Source organism: Medicago truncatula, chromosome 8 (assembly GCF_003473485.1).
Source record: "Medicago truncatula cultivar Jemalong A17 chromosome 8, MtrunA17r5.0-ANR, whole genome shotgun sequence".
Taxonomy (NCBI): domain Eukaryota; kingdom Viridiplantae; phylum Streptophyta; class Magnoliopsida; order Fabales; family Fabaceae; genus Medicago; species Medicago truncatula.
In genome coordinates this window covers 5232189-5254182 of record NC_053049.1, presented here as the reverse complement: position 1 = coordinate 5254182, position 21994 = coordinate 5232189, and the positions used below count along the sequence as shown (strand labels likewise).

Below are 21994 nucleotides of genomic sequence, written 5' to 3'. Positions count from 1 at the left end.
ATAAAGTGTTCAACCTCTCCTTTTTTATTCAATGTAGAACATATAACTCATACTTGCACACAATAATTCGGATAGTGACAGAAATGAAACATTCGTGTTTTTAGTGGATGAAGACATTTTACTTGAAGTCGTTATGATTTTGTTAGAAGAGAAGTATAAACAGAAAACGATACGATAATGCATAAATATACTGTGAGAGGATTACAAAAAATTGTAATTGAGCAACAATATGTGTGGAAGGATCGATGTGAGCATTGACTGGTGTGACAGCCATGGATTGATGCTTGATACCCTCCTCCCTTGAATTATATATGGCTATAAGAAGAAGTCATTTAATGAAATAAAACTATATGTCGAATTTGTTGCTTCACTTAATTAGCTTGCTTGTAATATGACCATCTTTTGGAATCGATAAAAGGAGGGTATTACGGTGCAATTGTCCACTAGTCCATCTCGTTCACATACTTTATTATTGAAAAAATAAGAAAAAGAAAATTAAAATGGATTAGCCCAACCATACAATGCAAGGTGGTTGGTTCACTGAGAGCAAGAGGTGGCCGGCACGATTGCCCTCTCGGCCTACATGAACCATAGAACCAAATAGCGACTTTGTTTTTAGAGGATATAGGATTTTAAAGGTGTTACTATTAAGTCTATATTTTCATATATATACTTTATATTAAAAAAAAAAAAAACTAAAAGAATAACATGATAATATGTGGTCATGTATCATGTTGATTTTCAATTTATTTATTTTGATATATACCTGTCTTTGGAGGATTTTGGAGGAAATATAGGGTTATGAAGTGTTAAATCTATATTTTAATATATATTTAATATTTTTTTTAAAATACTAATACTAAACTAGTATTGTAAATATAGTAATGATAAGTCCATGAAAAAAATAAAGATAGGTATATATACTATTATATTTTAAGGGATATGAGATTTTGGATTGGTTTTCTCATTATTCTAAGTTAAGTTAAGGAATTAGAACAAAATCAAAATTAGTTTTATATATATACAGAAAATAAAAAAAGATTGGTAAATAAATAAATTGATTAAAATTAAAATAAACCAATTTTAGAAGCATATGGAATGGAACTATACCAAGAATATGCTTATGGGCTGCAAATGCATTTAGTGGTGGAGATGTGCATTTCACACTCATAATCCTCGTCATCAATCCTCCTTATTCTTCTCATGCCCTAACCATCCCACACACTCCGATCTTCTAAATAACCTAAATTCAAACTGATCCAACGGTGGATATTTAATTTATTTTAAAATACGACGAGGATTATAAGTTATGGTATGTTACGTAATATTCCTCTCAAATAAAATATTCTTTTTATCATTTAAAACAAAATTAATTGGGAGCTTCTACGGTACACCTCATAAATTGAGGTGTACCGAGACTCTGCTTCATAAATTTATAAATTAATGATTATTTTTTGAAATAAGTTGTTATTTATCATTATTTATATTTTAGAAAACACCATCTCATGAGAAAAAAAAACATCATTTCATTGTTTATATGAATTATATTAAATTTTTAACATTTTCTCATAAAAATTCTTCATTATGAGCAATAAAAATTCAAAAAAAGTAAATTTTATTTCATCGACGCTTTTGGTAAATAAGATTTAATTATTATAATTGCCAATGATAGAAAATAATTATTTTTTCTTCAAAAAACAATCAATTTAATTATTAATTTAATGTATGGTGTACCGGTACACTCAAACCATAGAATTTGCCAAATTAATTACTTGTTTTCCGTTTTGGCTTTTTCAATTTCCCTATAAATACCTTTCTCTCTCACTATATCAACTCCAAACCAAGAAAGAACCAACTTTGAGAGCAGTGAGAGATTTTTTTCAGGTCATTGAAATTTTTCACATTCACTTTCTCACATCTCAAAGAAAAAAATGTCTAATAATATTGTTATTATTTTTGACTTTGACAAAACCATCATTGATTGTGATAGTGATAATTGGTTGATTGATGAATTGGGTTTCACCGATTTGTTCAATCAGCTCCTTCCCACAATGCCTTGGAATTCCGTCATGGTATGTTTTTTATTCTCTTCATATTCATGTGTTCTATTTTCATTCATTAGAAATTCTGCATGGTGTTAATTTGCATAAATATATTATTAACTTTATTCTTTCTTGTTTTGGTTTTGAAATTATAGGACAAAATGATGATGGAATTTCATTCAAATGGTGTAACCATTGAAGAGATTGAAAAGGTTCTTCAAAGGATTCCAATTCATCACAGAATAATACCTGCAATTAAATCAGCTCATGCTTTAGGGTGTGATTTGAGGATTGTTAGTGATGCTAATATGTTTTACATTGAAACTATTTTGAAGCATTTGGGAATTAGTGAATGCTTCTCAGAGATTAACTCTAATCCTGGTTATGTTAATCAAGAAGGAAGAGTTAGAATTTCACCTTACCATGATTTCAATAAGGCTTCACATGGTTGCAACAATGTCTGCCCTCCAAACATGTGCAAGGTATATATTTTTTTAGTGTTTTAGGTCTCTTGTTTGAGACCACTAGATTTTATATATGCCAATATAAAATAAAGAATAATTTGATGTAGGACCACTAAGATTTTATGCCAATATAAAATAAAGAAGCTACTCTTTGTCTTTATTTTAAAATTTAATTAAGATCAAATATACTAAATTTTGATTAAATCATTTTTTCAGGGTTTAATCATTGATAAAATCAAAAATACAATTTATGATGGGGATAACAAGAGGTTTATCTACCTTGGTGATGGTGCTGGAGATTATTGCCCTAGCTTGAGGTTTAAAGAGAGAGACTTTGTGATGCCAAGGAAGAATTTTCCAGTGTGGGATTTGATATGCAAAGACCCTTCACTTGTTAAGGCTGAAATTCATGGTTGGTGTGATGGAGAAGAGCTTGAACAAATTTTGATTCAATTGATCAACAAAATTATCATTGAGGACAACGTTCAATTCATTGCTACTGATTGCAAGCTGCAAACTCTATCTATTCATGTGCTTGAATCCTTGCCTAAAGCTCTCCCAGTTGGTCCATAAATTTTTAGTTTACTATCAATATTGCAAATGTGTTTAGCTGTGTTTGTTAATTTTTAGATTATGTTTAATCAAGCTTTTCTTGGAATTCGTCCATGATGCAAACATGTAATGTCTATCTAATACAATGATCAATTTGCCCTACATGTTCTTCTTTTCTTGTTTTTTTTTTTAACTCAATTTAAAACTTCAGTAACAAAATCTTCATTCTTAAACTTTTTTTCGGTTCAACAATCTTCTCTCAATTTTCCCTAATGAAATCATTTTATCTCTTATTTTCAGTCATATCATCCTTATACAAGTATTTTTTCATATGAGATTAATTTTTATACATTGGATTGAACAGCGTAAAACTTCATTACACAAACATCCAATCAAGTTATATCATGTAAATATTTGAAGTGATATGTTTAAGAATTATCCTAATAAAGGGGCATTATAACATGGATTGATTATATGCATGTGTAAAGAATATCGTTATACTTTTTTTTTGGTACAAGAATATCATTATACTTATATTCTGATAAATATTTTTTTATCAAAAAATATTATGATATATGTTTATAGCTTTTATATTAAATCAAATCAATATTAACTTTTTCTTAATTAAAATATGGTATAATTCTAAAAAAGTTAAGCCGAAACTCTAATATTATGCTTTTCGACTTGAGCATGTGGTAGTACAATATTTCCCAGAAACATCTTGAACTTGGATGGCCATCAGTGGCAGACAGAAGTCAGTAAGCGTGTGAAATACAATGTTTTATTATGATATATAGGCCATAGATTGGGAACATAAGTGAGCATCTGATTTTTTTTTATCCCTTAAACAAAGTTATTATAGATTCTTTAGAGTTGTAAAATTCTAGGTGTCTTAACATATCCATGATCTATTTGCAATAGGTCATTACCACTTGTATTCTCTTTTAAGATAAGTTGTAATTTCGGAGAAATGGATTCTAGTAATTTGGAGTTCGGGCATGAGGTAAATGATAGTCATCAAAAAATGTTCTACTTAAAAATCAAACATAGATTCTCCTAAATAATTCGTCTTTGATGAAAGTCATTTACCACTTGAACTCAATTGTTTGGTTCATATGCTTACATATAACGACCTCTTCTAAAATGGACCAATACAAAAGTTGGTGTAAATTGAGCAAAAAAATATAGGAATGTTATTTAAACAACTAGTTTGTGGAACAAGCAAAATATATAAAGTAATATATCTATTAGCACAAAAACCAAAATAACTGAGAACAAAAGTAAAAATACATTGTGGGAATGAGAGAAAAAAATTTCACAAATAATTGTTCAAATATCATTTCTAATAAAAAAAAAAAAAAAAAAAAAAATTGATTCATGATACCCTCAAATTCATCTTTTCTTCACCAAACATACATTGTATCCGATGTATAGAATTCGCTCATCTTCTCTTCCAAATCTCCACTTGTCAATCTCAACAATTCTACCTATCTCACCCACAAATTTGTCTTTGTAGTCTCTTCATCACAATTTTTCATTATTTATCCTTTCCTATCATATTTTCCCTTTAACAACGACGTTACCCTCTTTAATTGCTCTTCAATTGAACAACACCATCTCAAAAGCTAGAAACAAACAAACATTGGTAGCAACGACCTATAATAATAATGGTCAGAAACATGTTTTCACATTCAATGTTTAGAATATAAGGTTGTTATATGCAAAAGAGTGATGGTTAAAATTGTCTTGAACATTCAAAAATCATTTGTAGCATTTCCTCGAAAATTGATATTCAAAGCAAGAATTCTCTGCTTCAATACAAACACTCTGATAAAAGAAACATCTAACACAAAAACTAAGAATTTAAGGCCCAACTTTAGGCAATGACTGGTGAACGGGAACAAATAGAGTTTGTAGCTAGCTTGCAGTCAGATGCAATGAATTGAACATGTTCCTCCATCATAATTTTGTTAATCAAATTCATCAAAACTTGTTCCAATTCTTCTCCATCACTCCAACCATGAATTTCAGCCTTAACAAGTGAAGGATCTTTGCATATCAAATCCCACACTGGAAAATTCTTCCTTGGCATCACAAAGTCTCTTTCTCTAAGCCTCAAGCTAGGGCAATAGTCCCCAGCACCATCACCAAGGTAGATAAATCTCTTCTTCTCCACTTCAGAAATTGATTTTTGGATTCTATCAATGATTAAACCCTGAAACAATGATTCAAGAAAAACTTTAGTATATTTAATCATATATTTGAAACTAAATACTACAAAGAGAGAATAACTTCTATATTATACCTTGCACATGTTTGGGGGACAAAGAGTGCAACCATGAGAAGCTTTGTTGAAGTCATGATAAGGCATAACTTTTAATCTTCCTTCTTGATTAACATAACCAGGATTGGTGTTAATCTCAGAGAAGCATTCACTAATTCCCAAATGCTTCAAAATTGTGTCAATGAAAATCGTATTAGCATCGCTAACAATCCTCAAATCACACCCCAAAGCATAAGCTGATTTAATAGCAGATATTATTCTGTGATTAATTGGTATCCTTTGAAGAACTTTTTCAATATCTTCGATACTTTTTCCATTTGAATGAAGCTCCATCATCATTCTGTCCTGTATTTCCAAAACCAAAACACAAGTTAATTATTTGTTATAAATATAATATTCAGAATATCGAGTGAATGAAAAACAGAGTATTTTTAAAAACAGAGCATATGAAAAGAGTGAAAAACATACCATGAGAGAATTGAAAGGCATAGTGGGAAGGAGTTGATTGAACAAATCGGTGAAACCTAATTCATCAACAACCCAATTATCACTATCACAATCAATTATGGTTTTATCGAAGTCGAAAACTATCACAATATTATTAGACATTTTTTCTTCTCTTTGAGAGGTGAGAAAAAGAATGTGAAAAATTCCAATGACCCACGTTCACAAGGAATAGAAGACAAATGGGTTTCTCTCAAAATTGGTTCTTGGCTTGGATTTGATACACAGAGAAAGAAAGGTATTTATAGCGGAAAAATATGATGAGAAACGGTACAACGAAAACAGGGGAATTTAGTTTTTTTCTTTAAAAAACAGAGAATATTTGATTTCAAAGGAATATTACATAGCATCTTCTAAGTTTGTTACTCCCTTATTTTGCGTAAAAAAAAAAAAAAAAAGTTACTCTCTTTATTATTTCTAGAACTAATTGAATTTATGAGAAGTTGTAATCCGTGTGAAAATTCAAGTTTAGTTTAAGCCGTTGGATCTGGTGAGATTTGGGTTAGTTAGAAGATCGAAGGGTGTGCCATGCTTAGGCTATGAAAACTAATCGGGGGGTTAATTAAAGACGAGTATTATGAGCTGTTGTGAGTTGTGAATGTGTTACATGCACTTGGTATAAATCCGACAAGAATATTCTTGTGCTTGGTAAAAAAAATCGTGCGTTTAATTTCTCTAAGCTGCTCCTAAAAAAAATAAAAATCTACACTTAATTAATATTACCTCCGTCCCTATATATATATAAGACCTTTTTTTCAAAATCACGGGAATTAAGATAGTAGATATTTGTATTAAAGTTGTTTGTAAACATTATTATTTTACAAATTTATCCTTTATGAGAGAGAATTAATTTATGTTTTCAACATATTATTTATTATTGATTGAAGAAAAAGATGTATAATAAATAGGGGCATGTATGTAAAGAAATAATTAATGTAGTTGAAAGTAGCAAAAGAGTCTTATGAAAAGGGAAAAGAAGATTCTCAAAAGGTCTTATAATTAAGGACAGAGGTAGTAGACATAAATTTTTTGACAAAAATTAATAAAAAAAGAATATTATTTACCCATCCTTTCTTTGACTTATTTTTTTTGGCTGTTTTCTTTGACTTATTTGTTAAGTTATAAATCACCCTTAAAAAAAAAAAAAAATTAAGTGGTACATCAATTTTGTTTGCCTTTTTGATTTGGTCAAAAATACTCTACAAATTTACTCTTAATTTTGAAAAAATAATTTGTTATTATATTTGTAATCTTTAAATTAAATTTTGAGTTACTCCATAAAAAAACAAAAATCAAGTTATTATTTTTTAAAAGGTTGTCAAAATCTGCATTGCTTTGGTTGTCGAAGGAGGAACCATCCATATTAACTTTGATATAATCTTCCGCAAGGGATACCAAAGAACTTGCTTATGGATGAGATGTTTGTCCGAGTAACCAATAACACGAACCACGTAAGAGTGATAAGAAAAAAAATATTATTAATGGAACCAAGTACCTTTTTTATCATGATAAAAAATATATTTATTTCCATTTCTTCAAATCTCTTAACAAGTAACTATAAAAAGAGGTCATGCCTTTAAGCATAACATGATGCTTAAACCAAATTTCACAATCAATCCTAAGAAGATCATACATAAATATGAAACGAAAATAACCCCCAAGCAGACATTGCTATAGTGTTACTTGCAAAACTACCATTAGTCATGTTGCCCATCTGCTTAGACAATTGTCCAATATGAGTTTCAAAGTTCTTTATAGAACCTTCATTGTTTATATCGGCGCTCTCTCGACTCTTGGTCAAAGCTTTGAAGTTGTCTTGTGATATCTTAATAAACTGGGCAAGAGTTTCTTCAAGGCTCTACTTCGTAAGCTGCATCTGAGGAGTACTCTACGAAGGCTTAAAACCTTGATTTCTCTTCCAAAAAGAGTTGGGATGATCCTGCACAGAGTGTGTGTGTCGAAGTCCTTTGCCATTTTCACCTCTTAATTGAGAAATAACCTCTTAGTTGTATGGTATTCATGTCTTGACTATGATTAGTCTTCGTACTTTGACAGCATCCACATAACGTCTTTTGATCGAATTAACCCACTAGTTTATATGAAAAAGACTATGACACTCTACATAGTTATAAATGTAAAAATTCTTTTAAAATCCCACAAAATCAATATAATCTCACAAAGTCTTTTAAAATCTTAAAAGATTTTTTTTGCTGAAATAAATTTTTTAAATCATAATCCAATACATTCCCTTAACTATTTTTTTGAACGATGTGGATTTCCGAGTTGAAATGATAAATTCGTTATATGAACCAAACTACTTTGGGTTTGAATGTGTTGGTTTTTATTGGACCTAAATTAAATACATTCGGTCACCCATAGACTCAAGTGATGAAGATTTGAAAATACTTGATTGGTTTGATTTTAGCTAACACTTGTCATTTAAAAAATAGGCAAATAATTATTTTCGTTCATAAATGTATAACGAGTAAACAATAATTCATGTCAAAATTTCAAAGCAGTCCTAAGATTGCATTCATTAAACAAAATAGTCATTGAAATTAAATACTCTAATAATACTATCATATAAGTCTTTTAATATATTCATTTATTGTCGTATCAATTCTTATATGTATTTACTTACTCTTATATCGATCTCTATAAAAAAGAGTTACTTTCAACATTACGTTACATAACTATTGTCAAAAAAAAAAAAAAAAAAATTACGTTACATAACGATTGGGCTACCCGTTACACAACAACAACAACAACAATCAAAGTTTATCCCACTAAATGCAGTCGGCTACATAGATCAAACGATGTCATAATGTTTTATCATAAACTAAATTTTCATAAACTAAATTTGGATTCAACTCATTGACCTCCAAATCCATTATAATGATTTCTATGATAGTTTTTCTAGGTCTTTCTCTACCTCTTCTGACTTACTCTCCTCCGTTTGATTTGCTCTTCTTTTTTTGGTTACCGATCTACTCTTCTTACGACAACATCTAACGGAGAAAATGATTATTAAAAATATATTTAATTATTTATTTATTTATACATTATTTTTTATTTTGACATAAGAAACAATTCTCACTCAATCTCGCTAGTATCTCTCCCATCGCCGCTGAAAACCGGACCGACCCATACGCGACGGCGCTGAAAGCTAGAAGTACAGTAATCTGCAATGGAGGTGGAGCAAACACTAACCCTAACTTCAGAAGCTGAACGAGAGCCAGAGAAAGACGAAGCAACAGCCATGTCTGATTCCTCCAACGATTCCGATTCCGATTCCGACGATGAAGCTCAGCAGAACATCCAACTTCAATCTCTCCAGACCGAGCTTGCCGCTAATCCCGCCAACTACGATGCTCATTTGCAAGTAATTCTTATTTCTTTACTTTTCTTTTAATGCTTCTGAGCTTAACAATTTCGACATATTTGACAGTTGAGTTAGGTTTTGTGAACACATTTCTTTACCATTCAATCAAGTTATTGTTACACTAATTCGCTGCTTGATTCATCCTCCTTTCATTTTCAGTATATAACGCTACTTCGGAAAACCGGTGATGTTGATAAACTGAGAAAAGCAAGGGAAGTTATGGCTGAAATCTTTCCATTGACCCCTTCCTTGTGGCAGCAGTGGATTAAAGATGAGCTTTCTCTCACCACCGCCAATAATGACACTTTCTCTACCGTTGTTAAGCTTTATGAATGCGCGGTGTTTGATTATCTGGTAAGTATGTTCTGTTTGTTAGAATATTAGTTTTTTGAGTTTACATTGTTGATTATATTTCCTGTTGATGCACATTAGATTACCAGGTTATTGAGCCTTTTGTTATAATTGAGCTAAGAGTGCGTTTAATTTGCTAAAAAATAATAGGATTAGACTCGACAACATTTTTTGCAGTACCCTGTTTGATTTAGAATATTAGTTGTTTTGAGTAGTAGCGGAAAGATGAGTGCCTGTTCGTCCTCTTTTTTATTTCCCTTGATGCATTTTTTTTTTTTTGTATTTCGTTGTACATATATTTTGTTATAAAATATTTACTTTATTTTTTAATTCAATTTATGTGTTTTCAAATTTAAATAAGAAAATAAGATTAGATTATTAGGGTGCAAATTTGTAGCAAAAAAACCTCATGCTAAAAGATAGCAGCTAGTTTTCAGATTTCCTAGAACTTTGGGGTAGATTTATATTTAAATTTAAACTAAATAAAATTGAGTTTATAAGAGTTATTTTGTCCAGAAAAAGGTTCGACCAGAAAGTAGTTAATCGGTACTATTGCCTTTATATAATGGTATAGATGTTTTTCATTTTTTGTTTGACAAACTTTGGATGCATCGTGAGTTTGAGGGGAGGTGTTAGATAATTGCTGAGACCTCGAGGAGGAGCACATTCCCAGGTTCCAAGCCAATACCACTAGGCCAACCCAAGTGGGTTTAGTTTAGTGTATTTATATTTCACTATATATTCTTAGAGTAATGTTTGTGTTCCGAAGCTTTGCTTTTCTAAAAAATGCTGGCCTCCTTTATTATTCTCTGATTCTCTATATTGTTAACACTGTTCTGCCTTCACACTCTATTTTTTACTTTTTTTTGCTACATTCTCTATTTTTCACTTTGAAACGGTAGCTCTTTTACTCAACTGTTGCATTATCCTTCATTTCAGTCTGTCTCTCTATGGTGTGACTACCTCCAATCTGTTCAAGACTTTGATCCAATGCTAAAACAATCTTCACCCACTGCTATTTCCAAGGGAAGGGATCTCTTTGAAAGGGCCCTTACGGCTGCTGGTTTGCATGTTGCCCAAGGCAGTAAGATATGGGAAGCATATAGGCAATATGAACAGGCTATACTTCTGACTATTGATGAATCTGATACACAGGTTACAAAGAATATTTCTCTTCACTTTACTATACATCTATCTTGATGCTGTTTGTTACAAATATGATATGTTGTACTTATGCAGTCATTTTGGAATGATGTTGGTTTTAAATGTATGTTTGCTGAAGACTTGTAACTTTTTCTTGCTTATTATGATTTTTTTTTGTTAATGGTGAGTTATTTGTTTAATTTTACATCAACTATATGTTTACAGTATTATTCATGTAATTTGTCCAAAAAATGATTAAATAGCAGCCCACCTGCTACACACTGTCATGTTATCCTACTTTTGGGGTAGGCCGCTATCCGGAACTGACAACTGAGTTTATGACAATGCTGAAAAACTTGCCGATAGTAGTTGGGCTATAGGTAAATTATACATGTCAATACAATGGTTTTATTTTCTGTTCCAGGCATTGCTTTGGTTACATAATTATCTGCTGAAGAAAGGGTTAATGTTGATTACTTGGTAAATGTTTTATATACACTACGCATTACTGTCTTAGACAAAGTCGAAGAATTTTTGATCAATTATAAACTAATGGTATTACTTGTCGGATATAATTAAAGACAAAGCAAGGTAGTTGCAGCTCTAAAAAAATATTACATAATTATCTGCTGAAGAAAGTGTTAATGTTGATTAATTAGGCAAATGTTTTATATACACTACGCATTACTGTCTTAGACAAAGTCGAAGAATTTTTTATCAATTATAAACTAATGGTATTACTTGTCAGATATAATTAAAGACAAAGCAAGGTAGTTGCAGCTCTAAAAAAATATTATTGCTGAGGCAGTGCCTTGAATGCTCCAAAGCATCCCAAGCTAAATGTAAAAATTCAATTGAATGCATTGTTTAATTTTGGTTAGTGCCTTGAATGCACAAATGCGGCCAAAGTTAAGTGTAAGAAAATTTTATTGTGAATATTGTTAAATTTTGGTTTGTTCAAGAGAGATTAAGAACAAAGAAAACTCAGCAACCCAAGACAACCGTTTAGTTACATGCTAACTGTTGTAGTATTTTGCAGCATTATAGAATATAGATTGTTTCAGGTGAAGAAGTAAGTTGTGTTCTTGTGTTGCAGGCAAAAGAAAAGCAAGTTCAACACATTCGAAGTTTATTCCATCGCCAGTTGTCTATCCCCCTTGCTGACATGAATTCAGCACTTATTGCCTATAAGACTTGGGAGGTGGAACAGGGAAATTTTCATGATGTATCCATTGACCTGATTGATCGTTATCCTCACGTTGCATCAGCATACCAGAAGGCCTTGGAGATGTATAATGCTCGCGTTCATCTTGAAGAACAGATTTCTAGCCAAGATATTTCTGATTCAGAAAGACTACAACAATACATGGTATGTCTCTAAGTCTAAATACAACTATTTAATTGTAGGAGATAGAATTCACAAATTTGTTTATTTATTGTTCATTTTAATTGAGACAATTTTATTGCAGAACTATTTGAAATTTGAGCAGTCTTCAGGAACACCAGCCCGAATTCAAGTTCTATACGAGCGGGCTATTACCGACTTTCCTTTATCACCTGATCTCTGGCTTGATTATACACACTATTTGGACAAAACTTTGAAGGTTTCGATTTCCCTCCTTGCTGTCATTGTTGTCAATTCTCAATATCCATTTTCTAGACCAAGATTATAATCTGAATTTATTCCCCCCTTTTCTTTCTTTCCAGGTTGGTAAGATTGTTTCTGATGTATATTCTAGGGCCACTAAGAACTGCCCTTGGGTCGGAGAACTTTGGGTTCGGTATATGCTTTGTTTGGAGCGCGGTCATGCTTCAGAGAAAGACTTGGCTGCAGTAAGATTTCAGATACAACTCTCCTTCATAGATTTTTTTTCTTTCTTTTTGATGCATATAATCCTCTTACCTTGAACAGTCTATTGAATATTGATGAGACAATTGCATCATCTCTGTTTTAATTATAAACTGGCAAGTTCTTGCTGTTGTGATGTACTTACGCTTGCATTGTTCTGAAGTCAACTTCACAGCTTTCATGCAGTATTAACAAGTCATATGGCCGATCCCCTAAACCGATATGACAGATGGCATAATGATTGCTAGGTTTTAGCCTGCAATTGATATTTAGTATCTAGTACATGCATACAAAGGAGTATGATAGCTGACCCCCCAATCAAGAGAGTCTATGTTACGTAGAGTCGAAGTGTTAGTAGGGGGTTAGTTTTCAACTTTGATGATAACAGAATAACCACATGTATTTTGTCATAGAAGGAAACTGGAAGTGAGAGGGCCTGTTCAATCCTTGGCAGTTAGAGAGAGGGACTTTCCACTGTATTGTTTGGGATCTCTGGTTTTGTATTACTTATACCAATTAGAGTGGCTTTTGCACATAGATTTGTTTAAATTTATGTATGGACCGGTGGTCCACACGATATTAAAAAAAAAAAATTTGAGGGGGAGAGTCCACTAATTAGAGTGGCTTTTGCACATAGGTCTGTTCTCTGTCAAAATAATGTGAAAGAACAATGATTAGAGGAAGAAGATAGATGAAAATTTTCAGACAGAGTACTTAAGTCGACGGACTCTACGAAGGAAGAGCCTTAACTTTGTTCGGTTTAGTACTTTACGAGACTGCGTTGTGCATTGAGTCAGGAATTAGGAGTGAATATTGTGAAGGAGTGTTTTTCTTTTAATTAGCTTTTATACTTTGAAACAGAGAACTGAGGACACATTTATGTCCAAAACTAAGAATCCCAATGGCTCGATGTTGGGAATGATGGAAGTAATGAGAGAAAGTTCTATGCAACAACCATTTCATCTTCATGGCGAATGGTACGGATGGTTGTCATAAAGCTGCTATCTGTATACATGGTTGGTGTCATCGCATTGACATGTTGAAGATGCATGTCATCCTGTCATCGGGGCCGCTAATGACAAACCTGCATATATGTATAATGCCCCGTGCCATCCTCTTAAATATGTGTCGTGTATGTAGTGCGATAATATGTCTGCAATAAACATATTTTCCTATTGTATGCAGCTATGTCTTTTACCGAGATTATGTTAATGCTTGAGTTTAATTGTTTAAGTTATCTCTTCTGGCTTTCTCAAGGAGTGGCAAAGTTGCCTCCTTCCAACATCGACATGCACGCAATTTCCATTTTGTTTCTAATATTACCTTTCTATTTCCTGTCCCAGATCAAGGTTCTTGGTTGACTCTTTTAATGAATTGAATAAGAAGGAAATTCTTTTGGCATATAAATTATTAATTACTAGACTTGTTTGTGGAACGAATTTTTCATACTTTAATGCGTTGTTTAGACAATTTTGCTACTGATTTCAGATCTTTGAGAAGTCCTTGCAATGCACCTTTTCTACGTTAGATGAGGTATGACTGATATTTAGTTTAGTTTGTTTGCTTCATTCTTTATACTTGTAATTTTGCCCTTTTCTAATTCAATTTGTCTGCTTCCCTAAAATTCCATAAATATCTAGAATATATTGCATTCGTAAACTCTTCAATATAAATTTTTGTTTCAGTATCTTGATTTGTTTCTCACCCGGGTAGATGGCTTAAGGCGAAGAATGACATTCACCAAAGAAGAGGATCCATTGGAATATAAAATAATAAAGGAGACCTTCCAGGTTAGTTATATGTATTTTGAGACCTGTAAACCATGTACATCTTTACCAAAATTAGTGTTGTCTTTTGCATAAAAAATATTCTAGTAATGATAAGTTGGAATTGAAAATGAAAATAGTCTTGTTGGTATTCTACTCCATCTTTTTTTTTATTTCTCACTTAGTTCTTCATGTGTTAACTCTGTCTCTGGTTATTCAACTAAGGCAATTTGGCCATGTAAGAAAACTCATAGAATCCAAGAAGTTTCTTGATTCATGACAAAATAGTTTGAGGTAAAGGGAAGCCACGAAGAACTCCCAGAGACGATTAAAATGGACCAAAATCAAATGGACCTCATGACAAAATATGTTGTTGTTGTTTGGTTTACATTGCTAGCTATCCCGACACACGTGTTGCCTTATTGGGATATGTCTTTTGTAGTAGTTGTTGGTACTTGGTACTCCCACTTCGATTAGTTTCCCAAGAGACATTTAAGCATCTCTATCGAGCTAAATTTGTAGCAAGTCATTAATTGTTCTTCTTATCGAGGCTGTCAAACTCGATATCTCATCTAAGATCATTGGAGGAGTTGTAACTAACTGACCGATACTAGCCAGTCAACTTAGAGTAGCAACCTGCTACTGCTGGTCCAGTGCAGAAGTCTATAAATAAACAATTAGAGCTTGTTATCATTTGATCAATCATTCAACACAATTCTGTTAGAGATTCCTAATGAACTCTAAGAGAATCTATGCCTAGTTTACATAATCCTAATAGAGTGGGAAAAACCAAATTCCCACATAGATATAAGGGAGTCGTTTTTAGATCCAGGTAGATATCGAATGTTGGGTAGGGTGCTGATCTATCTTACTATGATTAGACCTAACATATCCTTTTCTATTAGTGTTGTAAGTCAATTTTTTATTTATTCTTGCGATTGTCATTGGAATGTAGTGGTTTGAATCATGGGATATATAAAGGTGTCCCAACTCCCAAGAAAGAGAGTTAATTTATGAGAGCAAAGGTCTTGCTAACGTTGTTGTATATTCATATGCAGAATGGGTTGGATATTTGGGGGAATGTTACTTTTTGGAACAGGAAAAAAACGTAGTATTGCTAAATTTGATAAAGACTGAATATTGAGCTACGACTCTCACTACATGTGAACATATTTGGTTGAAACAACTTCTTGATGAGTTAGAGTTCTTCATAGCTAATTCAGCGAGTCTTATTTGTGATAATCAAGCAACTTAACACATCACATCCAATAAAGTCTTCTTCGAGCAAACTAAGCACATAAAGATTAATTGCCACTTTATTTGTGAGAAAACTCTTCATGGCTAGATTTTTACATCCTTTGTGAACTTGAATGATTAGTTGGCTGATGTAACAAGTTTCTCAGAGGTCGAAGGATATCTTGCTTGTATATGAATCATACTTGATGCATATGATAGAAATGTTTAAACTAGTCTAGGGCTAGCTAGACGAATACAATGCTAGTACTACCATTAACTAAAATTTTGGATTTAGCAAGCAAATTCACATAATGGCTTGATGACATGAATATTTTCGACAAACTAAAATTGAGCTTGTTGCAAGAGACAGGGTTTTCAGTTTTCACCAACTAATCAATTTGTATGCTGTTGTAAAATGTTTTCTTTTGAAATTTGTGTATTATTTGTCAATAAAACTATATACTTACTATTTGCCTGTTCCAGCGTGCATCAGATTACTTGTCACCATACATGAAGAATACAGATGGTTTGTTACAAATACATGCTTATTGGGCTCATTTAGAAACAAAACTTGGAAAAGATATAACTGCAGCTCGTGGAGTTTGGGAGAATTTTCTTAAGACCTGGTCTGATAATGCTCAATTAAATCCTTTCATAATTAAATGCTTTTGTTATGTGTTATTTATCCTATTCAATTCTACATACTTTTTGACTTACTTTATGCAGTGGTTCAATGCTGGCCGCATGGACTGGTTATATAGCCATGGAAGTTGAATTGGGTCACATAAATGAAGCAAGGTCCATATACAAAAGATGCTACAGTAAAAGGTTTTATGGGACCGGTTCAGAGGTATAACAAGCTTCTCTTATTTCTATAAACATTGCCACTTTATTCTATAATGTCAAATGCAACGCTATTGTGTTTGATCACAAACTTGTGGTGCGATGGGGAGCTTGGTTGCAACACAATAGTTTGGTGAGAGAGTTCACATGCAATCCAAAACAAATCAGAATGCAACATGACAGGGGGAGCTTATATGCACAAGAAATTGACCGACTTTCCACAAAAGGCGTGTTTAAAACTTGTTTAAGGGTTTTCTAATCCCAAAAGGCGTGTTAAGGAGCCGGGTTCCCGATTCACAAATCCAACTCTAAGAAACCCAAAAATGGAATTAACAAAGTGGCACGATACCACCGTTTTCTCAATCTCGCGCGGATATCACAGCCGTGACCACCAGATTGCAATTCCATCCATGCCCAAACACGCCCAAACCCATCAAGATCGCAGACTTGCAGGATTTCATGTGATTGTGTGCGATCTTGACTACCATGCCCCTTGGCTGTTTAAAACTTGTTTAAGGGTTTTCTAATCCCAAAAGGCGTGTTAAGGAGCCGGGTTCCCGATTCACAAATCCAACTCTAAGAAACCCAAAAATGGAATTGACAAAGTGGCACGATACCACCGTTTTCTCAATCTCGCGCGGATATCACAGCCATGACCACCAGATTGCAATTCCATCCATGCCCAAACACGCCCAAACCCATCAAGATCGCAGACTTGCAGGATTTCATGTGATTGTGTGCGATCTTGACTACCATGCCCCTTGGCTGTTTAAAACTTGTTTAAGGGTTTTCTAATCCCAAAAGGCGTGTTAAGGAGCCGGGTTCCCGATTCACAAATCCAACTCTAAGAAACCCAAAAATGGAATTGACAAAGTGGCACGATACCACCGTTTTCTCAATCTCGCGCGGATATCACAGCCATGACCACCAGATTGCAATTCCATCCATGCCCAAACACGCCCAAACCCATCAAGATCGCAGACTTGCAGGATTTCATGTGATTGTGTGCGATCTTGACTACCATGCCCCTTGGCTGTTTAAAACTTGTTTAAGGGTTTTCTAATCCCAAAAGGCGTGTTAAGGAGCCGGGTTCCCGATTCACAAATCCAACTCTAAGAAACCCAAAAATGGAATTGACAAAGTGGCACGATACCACCGTTTTCTCAATCTCGCGCGGATATCACAGCGGTGACCACCAGATTGCAATTCCATCCATGCCCAAACACGCCCAAACCCATCAAGATCGCAGACTTGCAGGATTTCATGTGATTGTGTGCGATCTTGACTACCATGCCCCTTGGCAATTACTTTTCTTACACAATAGTCCTTCAAAAAATGGTAGATCTAATGGCTCGTCTGTGCCTTATTCCACCTTGTAGCTGTATCAAATTCAATACCCAATACCATACCTAGTGCTCTACTGCTAAGGAAGTAGAGACATAGATGAACCTTATTTGCATAAGAAAACTATAGATTTTTAGCATTTGAATTTGAATATTCCTAGAGCAAACTTTGAAATGATTTTTACTTGCATTGATCTTGTCTAGTCAAAGTATGAATTCTTTGATTCACACTACTGCTGAATAAGAAGTTACTTGAGGGTTATATAGAAAGATAGATTAAAAGGGGAGCGTCGTGCGCTTTATATTGTCTTGAGCCTGTTCTATTGTACTTTGCAAGCAATGTGTCTTTCGCATGAGTAATGACTTGAACCCGTGATATTTTCACCAGTGTCATTGCTTGAGGGACATCATAGTCATAGTATTTTTATTTTTTTCCTCGAGAGAATTATATAAGGATTGCGATTTTTTGTATGTACACAAATTTACGGGTTAGATTTTACTTGCTTTTTAATACTGTTTGGATTAGATGATACCTTCCCTTCCTAAAACACAGAATCATTCAGGACATTTGCAACTCATGGTTACGCTTTGAGAGGGAGTTTGGCAAGCTGGAAGATTTTGATCTTGCTTTGCAAAAGGTACATACATTCCTCTTCAATTTATGTCTTTTATAAAATGTAAGTTTGGAATCAATAGGAAAATGTGAGAAGTGGTGAGAAGAGAAGGTGAGAAAATGATAGAAAATATGCAGAGGAAAAATTGAGAGAACTTTAGTGTAATTAGTTGTTGGAAGTATCATATAATTATTGTTCCTCTTATCAATTACAATTAAAATTATAATATTACAGGGTTCATTGCATTCTTAGATTCTTTGTACCTTAGAAGTTAATGCTAGTTATAAGTTTTCTTCTTGTAAATTGTAATTGTCATGTATATAAATAGATGCTCTTGTTGAGTGTTACTCAAGCATTCAGAAATCTCTATCGTATTTTAATAGTGGTTACTTTGGTTATCCTTTGTTATTTATTGAGGAAGTTAATGATAAACCCTACTCCATGAACTTGAATGTCAATTTGATGAGAAAAAGACATTTAACAAACAATAGGTTTGGTATGCTGATTTGTTTTTGTGCTGTCTTTCCACAGGTTACCCCACGTCTGGAAGAGCTACGTTTATTTAGGTTGCAGCAGGAATCCAAGTCAGTAGAGGAAAGTGAAAATAATCCAAGAAAAAATGTAGGTGAGAAAAGAAAGCCGGGGGCAGATATAGCCGATGAACAGTCGCCAGCAAAGCGAAAGAAAGATGCTGGTAAAAAAATACAAAAAGCACCCAAGGATAATATAGATCAAGTGCAGAACTCTACTCAGGTGACAAAAGTGGAAGGGTCCAATCAGAAAAATAACAAATCGGATGACAGCCAAAAGCAACAGCTTACCCGTGGAAAACACCGGGCATACTCTGACCAGTGCACTGCTTTTTTATCAAATCTTAACCCTACGGTAAATAGAGAACTCTTAGCCTGTCTTTCTTCTGTGTTTGCATGTTTGGGACAGAGAGAGACTAATGATTTGTGTTATTGCAGGCAAATGATGGGCATATTCGTGATTTCTTCAGTGATATCGGTGGAATTGTAGCCATCCGCATCCTACATGACAAGTTCACTGGAAAGTCCAGGGTACTAAATTAATAGTTCTTTATCTTATTTATTTTACTTCTTTTTTATGCCTTAATTGGTTTTGAAAGTAAATTGGCTTGTTGACTAAAATTTTAAAGTGGACTTCATTTTGGAGAAAGCCCCCCTTCCTGAGTTTATTTAGTCGGGTGCATGAGGCGGGCTTCGGGAAGGTTTGGTGCCTTCAATTTGAAACCATGCTATTTTAGGGTTTTTTTCCTTACCTTTTTACATTCATGTTGTTGAGAATTAATTCTATTAAGTTGGGGAACACAGCTGTAAAAGGAGGCCTTCATCCATGAGCTAGGCGAGGAACTACACTTTACGCACCTTAATCGAAAACCTTAAGGCTTGGTTCACAAGAGTTTCCAAATTTGTGGTTATTGTCCTCACTTAGTTCATTTACTCTGATGCGGGACTTTCTTATATAGATACATGAATTTCGGACAAATACTATATGACGTTGATCACTTGCTTGGCTAAATCTTGGAATATATTTAAGTAGTATGAGAGAACTAAAATATACTTTTCTGTGCTCCTTTAATTTTTTATTTTTTATTTTAATCGTAAGGGCCACCTTACATTTCGAGAAGTGAATGGTATATAATTGCTAACTTGATATTTATTTAGGGACTAGCTTATGTGGACTTTTTGGATGACGAGCACCTTGTTGCAGCGGTAGCTAAGAACAAGAACACCTTACTTGGGAAAAAGCTAAGTATTGCTCGATCGAACCCTAAGCGAGGTGGAAAGGAAACTTCTAATCCAAAAAAGTCAGAACATGGTAAGTGAACTTTGAATATATTTTTATTTTATACAAGCACTTACATGAATATACATTTGATACTCCTTGCTAGTGATCTTTCATGTACGCATAATACCTTATATAGATATGTAGAAAGCTGTTACGTAACTCCATTTGTCAGATAACTTGTGATCACTTGAGTTTAGGGAATATCTGAAATTGTTTCTGAAAGACTTGAGAGATTGAGCTCACATGTTTATTTATAAAAATGTATTAATTATAAGCATTCATTTATCATTCTCTGCAAACTCATTCTCTTCAAAGGGATGGAAGATTTCCATATCTTTCCCTCTAATCCCCTCTGCCCAAAGTCCCTCCCTCCCCTCCCCTCCCCTCCCCTCCAATCTCTCAAACAGACCCTAAAGTTAAATTGGGAAATGACAAACACCACTTATAAAATTTAAAATTGCATAAATCACAGGTTGGGAATTACAACAAACCCTAACCATTTAGTGGTGGCAAGTGGGCTACCTCCAAAATCCATACACTCAGCTAAGATCACGGTGAAACTAGACAATAGAAGTATATATAATTATCCGTTAAAGAAAAACCTTATCCGTTAAAGAAAAACCAAACAGATGAAAATCTAACAATAAGAAGCTTTGAGATTTTTGTAAGTCACATGCATTATTGTTCTTTTAGTATCCTCCACCTCTAATTTTTTTGCTGATTGAGGAAGTCCCGCATCAGAGTAAATGAACTAAGTGAATTTGGACTAAGTGAATTTGTCCTCTCCTCTTCTGGTTAGTTTAAGAATTAACTGCTACTTTTGTTTATGTTGATTACAGAACATGACATTGATCATTCTGATAAAAAAGGTTCAGTATCAAAAGAAACTGATGATACCTCCAAGAAGGATGTAAAAGATGGGAAGTTCTCTTCTAGAAAGCCAGGAAGTGACAACATTCAGTTTAAAGGGAAGAATACTTTTGCTGTGCCTAGAAATGTCAGAGCACTTGGTTGCACTGAAAATAAACCAAAAGCAGAAGTGGGTGATGAACAGCCAAAATCCAATGAAGAATTCAGAAAGATGTTCATTCAACGATAAGGGTTCCCCAGCAGCATTAATTTGCAACTACGAAGGAAGTAGCTCATTTTCACAACAATGGACGGTATAAGATTTACTTCTGAGTACGAGTCACTTGGTTCTACAAGTGATTTGTTGAAAATAGTATACGGCTCTATCTGACTTGAAAAATATATTTTGGTGTTTTTAGTGGGACCTCTTCCCAGACCATGGGTATCCAAGAGCGTTAGTGCACTGGACTACCGTTTTTTATTTTTATTAGGTTCTTATATCGAGTCTTACTCATCTTTACAAATTTAACTTGTAAGGTGAAGGGTACCACTTTTTATAAGTTCTTTTAGGGTTTATTTCCTATGGGATTTGAGCTTTTTCCAATATCATGCCTAACACTATTGGACTTGTGTATGAATATAAATGACCTGAATAGATAAACTTTGAAACAATATTATGCTTTATGTCAGATTTAACTCATTCCTATAAAAAAAACCGGTTTGTAAAATAAGGGATATCACTTTTTATAAATTCATTTAAGGCATTTTCTTTATTATAGGCGAGACTTACGGTTTTCTTGATTTCAGTTGATCTCATACGTAGTACATATGTTGTTGCTAATACCCAAAAATGGCTCGTCCAACTAATCTCCACATACCCTCTTTGGAACTGAGCACCGCACACAAGTCTTTCATATTTGGGTCCCACAAATTAGTCTTCCAAAGTTAGATTTTACTGTA

General features: G+C 33.6%; 3 protein-coding genes across 3 annotated transcripts; 2 read left to right on the top strand and 1 right to left on the bottom strand.

Moving 5' to 3' along the window:
* The first annotated feature begins 1831 nt into the window (after positions 1-1831).
* LOC25500421 (inorganic pyrophosphatase 1) lies at positions 1832-3222 on the top strand. The gene is made up of 3 exons (XM_013588832.3): positions 1832-2072; positions 2198-2524; positions 2723-3222. Exons 1-3 carry the CDS (start codon positions 1932-1934, stop codon positions 3077-3079), a joined length of 825 nt encoding a protein of 274 aa, XP_013444286.1. The 5' UTR covers positions 1832-1931; the 3' UTR covers positions 3080-3222.
* Positions 3223-4790: 1568 nt separating this feature from the next.
* Positions 4791-6042, bottom strand: LOC25500420 (inorganic pyrophosphatase 2). Its single transcript, XM_013588831.3, has 3 exons — positions 5811-6042; positions 5364-5687; positions 4791-5273 (listed from the first exon to the last, which is right to left on the bottom strand). The coding sequence occupies exons 1-3, from the start codon at positions 5949-5951 to the stop codon at positions 4935-4937; spliced, it is 804 nt and encodes a 267-aa protein (XP_013444285.1). The 5' UTR covers positions 5952-6042; the 3' UTR covers positions 4791-4934.
* A 2881-nt stretch (positions 6043-8923) lies between these two features.
* Positions 8924-21734, top strand: LOC25500419 (squamous cell carcinoma antigen recognized by T-cells 3). The gene is made up of 15 exons (XM_013588830.3): positions 8924-9228; positions 9388-9582; positions 10519-10734; positions 11819-12091; positions 12192-12326; positions 12430-12555; positions 14060-14104; positions 14257-14361; positions 16057-16199; positions 16300-16423; positions 18323-18397; positions 18905-19258; positions 19342-19434; positions 20062-20215; positions 21025-21734. Exons 1-15 carry the CDS (start codon positions 9034-9036, stop codon positions 21282-21284), a joined length of 2493 nt encoding a protein of 830 aa, XP_013444284.1. The 5' UTR covers positions 8924-9033; the 3' UTR covers positions 21285-21734.
* Positions 21735-21994: the final 260 nt, after the last annotated feature.